The sequence below is a fragment of the Lepidochelys kempii genome, chromosome 8 (assembly GCF_965140285.1).
Source record: "Lepidochelys kempii isolate rLepKem1 chromosome 8, rLepKem1.hap1, whole genome shotgun sequence".
NCBI lineage: Eukaryota > Metazoa > Chordata > Testudines > Cheloniidae > Lepidochelys > Lepidochelys kempii.
In genome coordinates this window covers 88,397,237-88,409,243 of record NC_136387.1, presented here as the reverse complement: position 1 = coordinate 88,409,243, position 12,007 = coordinate 88,397,237, and the positions used below count along the sequence as shown (strand labels likewise).

General features: G+C 42.3%; 1 protein-coding gene across 3 annotated transcripts in view; it reads left to right on the top strand.

The window, feature by feature from the left end:
• The first annotated feature begins 2,405 nt into the window (after positions 1-2,405).
• Positions 2,406-12,007, top strand: part of IL12RB2 (interleukin 12 receptor subunit beta 2) — a 34,059-nt gene continuing 24,457 nt past the window's right edge. The window contains exons 1-5 of one of the 3 annotated variants that reach the window (XM_073357402.2): positions 2,406-2,732; positions 6,972-7,062; positions 8,765-8,980; positions 10,023-10,137; positions 11,619-11,794. In XM_073357402.2, coding sequence (XP_073213503.1) covers positions 7,005-7,062; positions 8,765-8,980; positions 10,023-10,137; positions 11,619-11,794 — 565 coding nt within the window. In that variant the 5' untranslated portion in view covers positions 2,406-2,732; positions 6,972-7,004. The remainder of the gene's footprint in view (positions 2,733-6,971; positions 7,063-8,764; positions 8,981-10,022; positions 10,138-11,618; positions 11,795-12,007) is intronic. The other 2 variants (XM_073357401.2, XM_073357403.2) reach the window with 2 other exon arrangements.

Sequence of the window (12,007 nt, the reverse complement as noted above, 5' to 3'; positions counted from 1 at the left end):
AAATTAAGCGTTCAGTGTAAGAACATGTAGAAGTGGGGGGAAAAAATTCACACCTAAACTGAAACTGGGGAAATTTGTGTTTTCATAATGTATGTGGTCCAAAACTGCACTGTTCACACAAACCAGTGCTGTGAACTGTCAGCAGTTTTTTTTTTTTTTACTAAAACTACTTTGGGTTTTGGTAAATGGAGGTGCTGAGGAAGCTGAAGTTCACAGATTAATCCTTTGGACCCTTCAGACTTTATATGCATCTTTGGGCATTCATTTGGTTGGCCGTCCAGAGAATACCGGTCTTCTGAAATTCAAGCTAGTCAAGGGGATGTCATTATTATCTGTGCCCTCTTGTTGTCAGATCCTGAAAAGAGAAGCAGCAAGGACAAATATACAAATACATTTTTTTAAAAAGCTAAATTTAGGTAGAAATTGACTATATTTTTCCTTAAAGTTTTGTAGTCTGTCCTATCAGATAATACTGAGCATGTGATTACAGAAAATTAACTTTAAAAAGCTCTTTGGAACACGTAGTTTGAAACAGGAGAAACTATAAGGCAAAGGATTTCCAGCACATGGAAAGAAAAAGTCACATGGGATTAAGCACAGAACAAAAACTACTCTCCAAGTTTTCCTATAACAGGAAAATACAATGACAATAGCTTTGTCTTTGTGTCACTGCTCAGAGAAAGGAAAAAATTAGGTGGGAGGGAATGTTTGAGCAAAATCCTTTCAGCAATTCCTTTTCTTTCTCTCCAAATTTCTAGAATGTTACAATAGGCACGCATCCTATACTCTGGTCACCTAGCCCATATTTTAAAAAAATAAAAATAAAAATGCAGAGGACTGCCCCCCTCAGCCCACCATCTCCTTGAGAGCTATTTTTGTTTGTGTTTTTTTAAACAGAATTTTAAAAGTAATTAACATTTGAAGAGTGGGCATACACAGCAGATTGTGTGTTGGGTTAGACATTGCCCACTTAAACAGCTGTAATGTAGGTCAGGGTCAGCTTGAAGTTGGGGAATACACTGTTTTCAAAAGTTGGTTAAGCAGCAGAAAAGGTTGGACTTTCCCTAATTGTTGTTTCTTAACCTGTCCTTTTCCATCTTGCTGTCAATGCTTCAGCCTCCTTGCTGTCTCCAGAAGCGTTTTGGGATTTTTTGGAATATTTGTGAAGATTAAAAATAGAATGTATCCTTCAAGTGATTTAAGCAACTTCAGCAGATTTCAAGCTTTTAGACTGTAAGCTCTTTAGGGCAGGGACTGTCTGTATTTGTACAGCACCTACCACAAGAGGGTCCCTGTCAGTGGCTGGGGCTCCAAGGCACTACAAATCATATAATCATTACGAGGGGCATGATCCAACACCCACCTAAGTCAAGAGAAAGTCTCTCATTGGAGCAGAACCTGTAGATTTGATGGTGCTACTGCAGAGATTTTAAACAACAACCCACCCCCATCCCCAACCATGGAGGGGACGGAAGGTGTGAGCCAAAGGGCTGGCAGGATACTCCCCAGCCATGCAACTGGCCCTGCATGAGCAGACTGCGAGTAAGGGTGGTATTAATAAATACAAGCACCCAAGGGTGCTGGAACAATTTGTATAGTGTGTGTGTGCGTGGAGGGGGGAGGGGTGCTGAGAGCCACTGAACCAAACCCTGAACCATGAATATGAGGCAAATCGCTTCAAACCAGGGGGTGCCGCCGCACCCCTAGTTCCAGCACCTGCACCCCTGAGCTCTGCCCAGTGGCTCCTTTAGTTGACGCGGGGCGGGGCCGGGGGGGCTCATGGTGGTACCCAGCGCCTCTCACCAGCTGCCACCGCTCTGAGTATGCTCAACGCTATCCCCGCCCCCGACAAACCTGGCTCTCTCCCCCGCCTCCCGCCCTGCGGCCAGCCCTGCCCGGGGCCGGGGCGCCGGCGCCTACAGGGGCAGAGAGGCGCCGCGGGGGGTTCCGCAGCAGCGAGCTCCCCCGGTGCCCCCCGCGGCCCGGTTTGCCCACGACCCGGGCAGGCCGCCGGAGGAGCCCGGCTCACGCGGAGGGCTGAGCCCTGCCCCAGCCCGGCACTTCCCCCAGCGCTCGAGGGCTGCGCGCCCGCGGAGAGCCGCCGCCAGCAGCGCCGCTCGGCCCCGGGGCCAGGCCGCGAGCCGGAAAGGCCGGCGGGGCGGGGCGGGGCGGGGCGGGCGCCGGGGGAGGGCAAGGAGCGCTGTCCTCGCCCGGCTGGTGCTGCGCGGCGCACGCGTGTGCGCGGCTCCGCGGGGCGGCGAAAGCGCGGAGCCCGGCTGGCGCTGCTGGGGGGGTGAGTGGCCCCCGGGCTGTGAGGGGAGAGGCGGGGGGCGGGGGCAGCGCGGCCCGCCAAGAACGGGGTGGGGGGAGTTTCCAGCCTCTTCCCTGGGCAAGGGTCCCCTCCTGGAGGGAGCGGTCCTGTCCCCCTCACCTCAACTCAGCTCACTGCAACCAGGGCACAGGGGGCTCCTTTTGGGGCTTGGGGGTGAGGGGAGCAGCTCAGCGCCGGGCCCCACAGGCTGGGCTTTGAGGGAGTCTCATGCAGGGTCAGACTTTGCCCCCCCCCCTTTCCAAATTCCCTCTGAGCAGGAAAGCTGCGCCCCCTGAAGCCCGCTGTGGAGACACGCTGGAAGGGACGTGTCATGGTGGGTCAGTGGTGGAGATGGAGCCAGCCTTTCTTGGGTACCTCAGGAGCTCTTCCCTGGTGACTGGAGCCACATCAGTGAAACCAGGCAAGTCTATTCTGTGATCAGAATAAAAGGACAGAGAGAGGAGTATCTTGCCCACAGAAGTTAGAGATGGAAAAGGCCCTGCTGGATCAGCATCCTGTTTTCAAGTTAGTTGAGACAAGCTTTTGGGAAGGAGGAAAGACTATCCTGAACGATAAACTGCAGGCCATGCGTTCAAATATATTTATCCCTGAGAAAGTGCTCACAAACGTTTTTGAGACTCTTACTCCAGGCTGAGAATGTCTGATGTCATTACGCCTTTTAGGAGACAATGTTAGGAATATTCCTAAGTACTGACACTACACCTGGCTAAACGCTATTATTAGCGATTCAATACTTACTTCTGTTATTAAGGCAGGACATCCTGCCTTTTTATGTTACAATTGCATTTATTGTTATATCAATGCATATTGGATACTTCCACAATTCAAATATGCATTTTTAAAATACATTTTGCAAGCCATTTATGCATAGGAATGGAAATTAAGATATTTCTATTATCTAATGGGTCCAGTCCAGCTCCCATTGAAGCCAACAGGAGCTGTGCCGTTGATTTCAATAGGAGGATGAAGCCCAAAGTAACCATATTAATGGTTAAATATTTTATACATTTATTATTTGTATTACCATTGCACCTACGAACTGTAGGCACGGACCAAGACCCCAGTGTGCTAGGTACTGTACAAAACAGAGAACAAAGAGACCATCCCCACCCTAAAGAGCCTTTGCATAACTATCGCTAAATATAAAAATCCATATTACCATGGAATGGTTTCTTATTATTGGATTCACACTATACCCTGGGTATAGGGTAATGGGTTCCGTTGTCAATAATCCAAATGAAAACTATAAAAATGTAATATTTTGAATAAAAGCCCCACCTTCAAAAAAAAAAGTTGGAGGGTCCCCCCACGCCCCCCCCCAAGACCATATGATTGTGTTAAGTAAGTTACAGGTATTTTGTTGGTGGTGTAATGGTGCATAAAAACAGATATTAGATTTATTAGTATAGTATTCATGATCCCTAAATAGTATGTGATCTGTCATACTGCATTTGCTGTAATGCATGTAAGGTAATGCACTGTCAGAAATCATGCTATCATTAGAAAGACATTTCAAATGTTCCTATCAATGGCAGTATATCCTGCTTAGAATGAAGTTTCTGCCTGAACTCTGAATTTCTTCGCTCTTGGAATGAGAACCATGAGACTTAAAGGTGAACTGCAAAGCCTTTGTGAAGGATATACTTCACAAACTATTTAAGAAGTAAAAATTAGTAGATCAGTTACTTTAACACAATTGTAATACTTTCATGGACACAGAATTCACAGTCATCAGCACTTCTGCATATCATGTAGACTTCATAGTTGTAAGCATGCATAAACACGGGGTACCTTTTACTTTTTCTTCATAGGTCTGCTACCTCACAAGCTTAAAGAGAACCTCAGTTATCTTTTATTCAGTCTGGGTACAGGTGGCAAAATTTCCCCTTCCTGATGTAGAATCTTAAAGGTTATTGTTTTTTTAAAAAAGAAAGTTTGAAGTTACCTCCGATCTCCTTTGATATTTGCTCTTACATTTTATGCTGTATGAATTTTGCGTATGTGACTTGGGCAGTTCATTTTATAGTGGTTTCATTGTCTAGAACTTATGCAATAAGCAACTCTCCAAAGAAGGATATGAATAGATGCGTTGTTGGCATGTTGACTCAGTACTATGGCTATGGTTTTGCTGTCATAAAGCAAGCTGTCTGAAGGATGTTTACAGTTACTGGGCAATTTCAGTTTATTGGAAAACACCCCATTTACTTGAATCACATTAGTGCTCTGATTGCTCATCAGTATGGTAGCTGATGATTTCAGTGACTGCTGTAAGTAAAGTTTGGCAGAGGCTGAGGAATTTTACGTGAGACTTAAGATTTCAGTTTGAAGGACTTATAATTACAGATTTAAAAAGATAGTCTTTGTAATTTTTGAAAATCTTACATATTTCATAAACCACCACATATCAACTCCCCTCTGTCTTTCATCCTCAGATAACTCTCAAAAAAGGAAATAGTTCACATTTCTTTGCCTAAACCCGCTTTCCTCCCCCCAAAAGCCTGGAAAATAAACTTCATATTAATGTAAAAATAGATTAGCAAAGACTGGATTTTCCAGAACAATGTCTCAGGCTTGTCCCCCAAAATGTCATGAAAAGGGGTCAGGATTTTCAGAGCTTTAACAGCACAAATACTTTAAAGTAAAGAATTAAATCATGAAAATGTTTCAATAGAAGTATTTTCATTACAAAATGTCAAACAATAAGAGTCATAATAGATTCACTCTGCTGCAACATGCCTGATATACCTTCACTCCTCCAATATATAAAGTTCAAACACTTCAACATCATCTATGTTTTAAAATTGTTTGTTGTGACCAGAACTAGTATAGGTTTGCAGTTGGAGACAGATATTATTTAGAATAAAATAAATAAATAAATAAATAAATAAATCCTTTGGAAGCTTGAAGCTTAAATCTCTTTTAGTTTTAAAAAGAGTACTTGTGGCACCTTAGAGACTAACCAATTTATTTGAGCATGAGCTTTCGTGAGGTACAGCCTAAGGTGCCACAAGTACTCCTTTTCTTTTTGCAAAGACAGACTAACACGGCTGTTACTCTGAAATCTGTCTTTAAAAAGAGTGTTTGCCTCCACTACATCTGCCTGGGCATTTGTTTATTGTGTGGTAGACTTTAACTAATGGTTTAAAAGTCAGCAGTGTTTTTATCATGAGTGCTGCCTTTCATTTTGTGGAAGTGGATGGATCAAAGAATTGTGGTATTGCCAACTTCCACAATTTTATTACAAGTCTTGCATTGTTTGGTGTTTTTTGTAAAGTTCTAGATCCTTGAATCACATGATTGTGAGAATCTCAGGTTTCATTAAAAAAAAATTGTGTATGGCCCTCATGTAGGGTTGCCAACCATCCAGCATTGGCCTGTTATCTCCAGGAATTAAAGATTAATCTTTAATTAAAGATTATGACATGTGATGAAATCTCCAGGACTACATCAACCAAAATTGGCAACCCTAAAGGCTCAAAAGCCAGAAGGCAAATAAGAACCACCCCACTTCTATGTTTAAAAAATTCATGATTGTGTAGGGCCTGATCCATGATTTTCTTGGAGTCAGCAAGACTGATTCCTAGGAGAACATAGAGCCTTTGACGTATAACCTATCTTTTGAATGTGGCAAGGTTGAACTAATTTCCTCATGCTGGAATAACACTTCCCATAGTGGCTTTCTCAGTAGTGAGGCTGGACTATGCCCTAATCCCTGGAGGAGTTTGGACTTCATTAACCTGGAAGCTTTCACTGCCTCTCCTACCTGTTCTGTGTATAGAAGACAGCATTCTGGTCCTTTCCACAAGCACTCACTCACTTCAGGGCAATATCTTGGGTCAACCAAGAAAAGTCAGAACACAGACTTTGAAGAGTGGCGGCAAACACTGTGCCCTTCCCAGTCCCCCCTCCCGTGGCTTTCTAGCCAGTGGATCATCCAGTTCGCAAAACCACTTACTGTTCTCTTCTCACCATTTGCTTGTCCTGTCCCCTAACTCCTTCTCCCCTGGGCTCCTACAGAGCAAAATTGCAGAGTTTAACTCTGTAGCACACAAGGGTTGCAGAGTGTCCCTACCTGGCAGGTCTTCTTCCTTGTAGCTATGCAAGGACTAAAATATGGTGGAACTCCAGGGAGCTGGGGAATGTCACCCTTAAGAAGTTCTGGATGACTAATCCTGCTCAGATATACAAAGAAGTGGAAGAAAGGGGAGGAGAGCAAGATGTGAACAGGGACCCTTACACCTGCTTTGCACAGGGGCTAGTCACAGTCTGTCTTTGTGGTTCCTAACCATAAAACACTACAATGGCTAGCACTTGCAGTGGTGCTAACCTCCACATAGCCTTTTTAGACTGGTGGGCTGATAAAGACGGGCTATTGGGGTGGGGTGGGAAAAGCATATGCTATATCCTTTTAAAGTGCTGTGGAAGGAGGCACACTTAGTCCATATGTTCCCATGGATAGAGTGTCTGCCAGAAGCAGTCAATAAGCTCTCTAGTCAATGCCCCCAGTAAGCCACAATTTATCTGAATGTGAAAGGATTATTTTTGTGTTAAATATTGCAACAAGCATCTTTGTATGCTCTAAGTTGCAGATGTTGTAACAAAAGGAGTATTTTAAAATGTTTTTTATTTTTTAAAACAGGGAAAAGAAATTTATTTCACTTTAGAGAGCAAAATGTTCTCCACATGGCTTGTGCATTTGGCAATTTGGTGTTTAGTACAAGCAGTAACAGGTAAGTGTTTGATTTCTAAACAGAAACTTCGCTTAGAAAATCTTGAACAGTTTAATTTGTTTCTCCTTCAGTCTTTGAGTGCTTTGTTGGAAAATACCTTCCTTATATCTTAGTTCCAGAGGGTCACACTATTGTAACTTCGATGCCTGGCTGGGTTGTTTTCTTGTAAAAAAAATTCATTTTCAGGTAATTGGATAACGCTATTAAGAGTAGTGGATGTGATTCTCTGTTGCCTTCCGCCTTGTCACTTACAACTGGTCATAGAGGATGTATGACACTACTGTTCTGATTTGGCAGCATTTTACACCCACGGTGCACAACTATAAGCAACCCTACAAAGTGCAAGGCATTGGAGGATCAGGCCTGGTGTTTATTGAATGTACTTTTCAGAACCAAATGGTGCACAAGATAAGAACCAATACATGCAACCATTGGCGACTCACTTTCATTTGTTTATACTGCATATAATCAAAGTTTCACTTCTGTTTGATGTGTGAATTCAAGGCTACTACAGGAAATAACTGCTTGTAAGTTACTTATTTATTTAAAGATAGAGGTTTGCTGTTGGTTACCTGAGAGGCACATCTTTCATACAATCCATTTCCAAATAGGCCAAGCTGACTACGTTAACAAATAAATAGCAATTCTGCTCCATCATTTTCCACTGCCCATATCAGTTTTTTATAAAATGTTTAGTTTCCTTTTTCTTTTAGATTTGTATTGATTCAAAGGGTAGCCTGAAGGGCCACTGAGCGACATCAAATGTATATGCACATCTGTTTGAATTGGGTGTTACACCTTCCTATCCTTACATCTACACAGGAACTATGAAAAGGAAAATAAGGGATATCTTCCATGGAATTCAGAGGGAGGTTTACCATTCACCTCAGTAGGGGCATGATTGCTGCTATTTCACCAATATGCATAGTGTTTTTTGTTAGAAGATAAATAAAGTTCGGCTATCAGGTGGCTCCTTGGATTGTACTTTTTTCAGTAAGAAAGTAGGTTGGCTTTCATTCATGATGTCCCTTAAATCAATGAAAATTTAGTGCCATGCACAAATCATAAACTGGATTATGGTGGAGGATTCTCCTTCGCTTTGTAAAATACCCTATACTTAAGGCCCTTCTTTTTCAGTTTATAACTGATTTTTTTCCAAAAATTCTGAAGTTTTAGAAAAGCTATTACTTGGGTTGGTTTGTTTGTTTTGAAAAACAACAACTTTTACACAAATTTTAGACCACTTTACATGAAAATACTGATTATGGTAAAAAAAAATCCAATACATTACATTAGATAGATGTGTAAATTATAAATGTATAAATTAGTCTAAGTATAAATATGATGCTGTCTGTTAAAATAAAGCAATGTAGTGAAGGATGCACGTGCATACAAATGCATCCCAAGTCCTTAAAAAGAAAAGTGACAGAATTCCCTGGACCCAGCTCCCCACTGTGGAAAGAGAGACGGCAGCTCAGTAATCTGTTGCTATTTTTCCCCCTGTCCTCCTGTCCCCCAGTATTAACCCTGATATTTACCCAAAAACTGAAGTTAATTTTTTGCACTGATTTTCACCCCTTTTATAAATGTTTGCAATAAATACTGATACATTTCTAGGAAATTTCAAACAAAAGGCTTTGCACACTCTTAAGAAGGGATCATGTGAGTATTTATACTGTTTGTTTTTCCCATTGTATTGTAGAAAATTGCAAAAGAGGAGACATGATCGCTAGCACAGATTCTGTAGTCCTTCCTGGATCAAACATTACCCTCTCATGCCAGCTAAAACAGGGTGAACAATGCAAGGAGCTAATTTTCAATAAGTCTGAAATAGTCCTTGCATATGGAAGACACACATTTAGTTGCAAATGTAAATCGAATGGAAAAATCATCTGTGGAATTGACATCTATGTTGGAAGTAAGGAGAAGCCATTTCCTATTTCTTATTCTAACACTTCTTAGGATATCAGCTGTGATGTACCTCTGAGAAGCACATCATAAAGTGGTAGTGGGATAACTACTTTAGTGAGTCCATTGGGTGATGGATAGGTTATTATAGTCAGAGTTAGTTAATTATTTAATCTGGGCCAGATTGTGCCTCGGGGTCCTCCATACACTGATCTCCCCCCATGCATATGTGGGCATTCACCATTGTAGTATAATATGCTTTACTTTGGGAAGGGGTTGGACATATGTATCACCAGCCCACTGTATACACATTGACCCTTCCCCCTTTGTAAAATACTACATGAGGCTTTATTAATGTTTGTGCCTCTCCCACCCTCCTCAGTGGAATGCCCCTTTTAGTGTGATGGGGACAAAAGATTCCAAGGCAGTGGTAGATGGAAAAATCCCCAACAGATTCCTCCATTGGAGGGTGCAGGGTTCCCCAAAATGCAGACATAGGGTCTCGGCATTGATGGATCCAGTGGATCCCCAAGATTTGTGATTCAGGGCACAAACTCCCAGTAGTTCCTTATGAATCCTATTGTGAATAAGAAACTGTGAAATGGGAATCCCACAGAGTTTCTAGTAGCCTATGGGAGCTAATACTCCTGAAGTGGGTTGGGGTTGCATCTCTTTTGTCTCATGGGGAAAGAAAGCTTTTGAAGAGCAGTTGTCAGTTGCTGTAGGCAGGCTTTTGGGCCCCAATCCTATCCAGGCTGTGCAAATTGAGGCCCCTGCATCTATGTGGAATCCCATTGTCTTCACTGGGGCTCCGCACAGTGGTCAGCCCATGCAAAACAGCTTGTAGAAATCAAGGCTTTAATTTGTTCTTCTAAGTAAGTAAAAAGCCAGTCTCCCATAAAAGAGCTAGGTAAAAAGACAGCCTGAACCCCAAATTCTTTGTTTTTAAAAACAAAGGCAACAAAACAAAACTCAAGACTGTGTCAAAGAGGGTTTCTTATTACCTCTGTTACCAGTGTTTACCTCAAATATTGACAAGAGTGTCTGTTCAGATCCTCCAGACCAGCCAGGAAATGTATCCTGTATTCTGTATGGAAGAGATGGGAACCTTACTTGCACTTGGGATAAAGGAAGACTTACTCACATAGAAACTACCTATGTGGTACAGTAAGTAACTGATGGACAAGGTTCTTTTAAACCTACAGTTGAATAATAGCTTGAAAACTTACTATTTCTGGCAGGCCTATTTCTTTTTATTAAGGCCCCAAAAAAGTCAGTTGTCTTATGTTTAAACCATTTGGGGAAAAGCACAATGGAGACAGTATATGACTCAAGTTCATGAAAGTGAGTCTAGTTGCATAAGGAGCCTATTCAGCTCACATTTTCCCTGCAGATGCAGCACCACATTACCTCAGCACCTTCTGGGCTAGGCAGGTGCAGGGACTATACCCCATTTCTAGACATGCTTCCCCCTTGAAACTGGATGTTTAATACCGGAACTGGTATTAAAACAGCTGCTTAAGCTTGCCCCTTCCTAGGGAATGTTCTCAAACTATCCAGTGTCCTAATATATGTCCAGGGCAGGTTCTTCTCTGCTCAGTTATGGCATGAGCTGAAATTACTTTTACTAAGAGACCTATAGCTTGTATCTCTGCCATGGAACTCTGCTAGGGAAATGGAAAGTGGCCATTGCTCTGAAATATATTCCCCAAACTTGCTGCTCAAACACAGGGACCGGAGGGAACTTTCTCCTCTGATCCTATTGAGGGAATACCTATATTCCTATATCCCTATATCCTGCTGTGGAGACCTAGGGAGCTTGTTCTCAGCCCACACAGGCTACCTTGGTATGTGAAAGGAAGAGAACTAGATCGTTTAGGGAGTCAAAATGCACGGGAGGTGGGAAACTCCTTAACAGAAACTCTCCTCCCACCCAAGTGGCTGTACCAAATCTGCGATGGAGTTGGGGTGTATTCATATCATCCTTTACAGCCCAGCTGGACAGGCTCAGCTGCTGCCCAACCAGGCTTTGGACACCAACAAGGCATTTTGTCCTCCTAGAGCACCTATCATGCTGTGCTCTTTGCCATAATAGCAATGGTGCTTGTATAAATAATGGAAACCTGCTTTCAAGTCTCTAATCTGATAAGAGGGTATACAAGTAGATTATAGACTAGGAGGAAAGCGTGTATCTCACTGTTGTAAAGAAATACGAGGTAGGTTGCTATCCCCATCGTTACAAGAGTAACCTATCCTGGATTCCTTCTAAGCTGCAAGAAATGTATAGTTTTTGAAATAATTTTGTTTTAAAAGTACACCATGGGCCCTGTGCTATCATCTTGGTATAATTTTGTTTACTTTAAAACCTTCCATTGCTTTGATGATATTTTAGGCATTTTAGAAGCTACAGATAAATGCTACGTCATGTATAGACCGTGCCATCTGTTTTCAAGCAGAACTGCCCAGCAATTGAACAGTACAACCCCATATTAATAATATTTTGTTGTTCAAAGAAGAACTTTAGGGCCAGATTCTCAGCTGACATAATCCAGTATGACTCAGTTGAAACTACAGTATACATCATCTGAGGATTTGGCCCACAGAGTGTGTGTTGAAGATTTTAATCACAGGTTTATCTTTTGTTCTAGGCTAACAAATGAGACAGAATGCTTAAGTTTTGCAGAAGAAAGTATGAATCCTAAATACGGCTCACTGAATCTGACCAAGTTGAATTTTGAATCCAATTATACAGCTGTGGTTGCTGCCTCAAATAGACTAGGAAATGCTTCTTCCCTACCCTTTGCATTCATGTTGATAGACATAGGTAAGTGTTACTTGTCTCTTAAATGAGCAGATCTAGGGAGCTGGTAAGAAGAGGTTGAATATACCAATATATGCCTTAGTGAATCAATTTCAAAAGGTTGCCAAAGGCACCCAGAGCTTTGGATGGGGGCTCTTATTGTAAAGTAACAGCAATCTAAATAAATGAATAAACAAGCAAGCGACCCAGTGTAAATTTCCTGGAAATTTATATTCC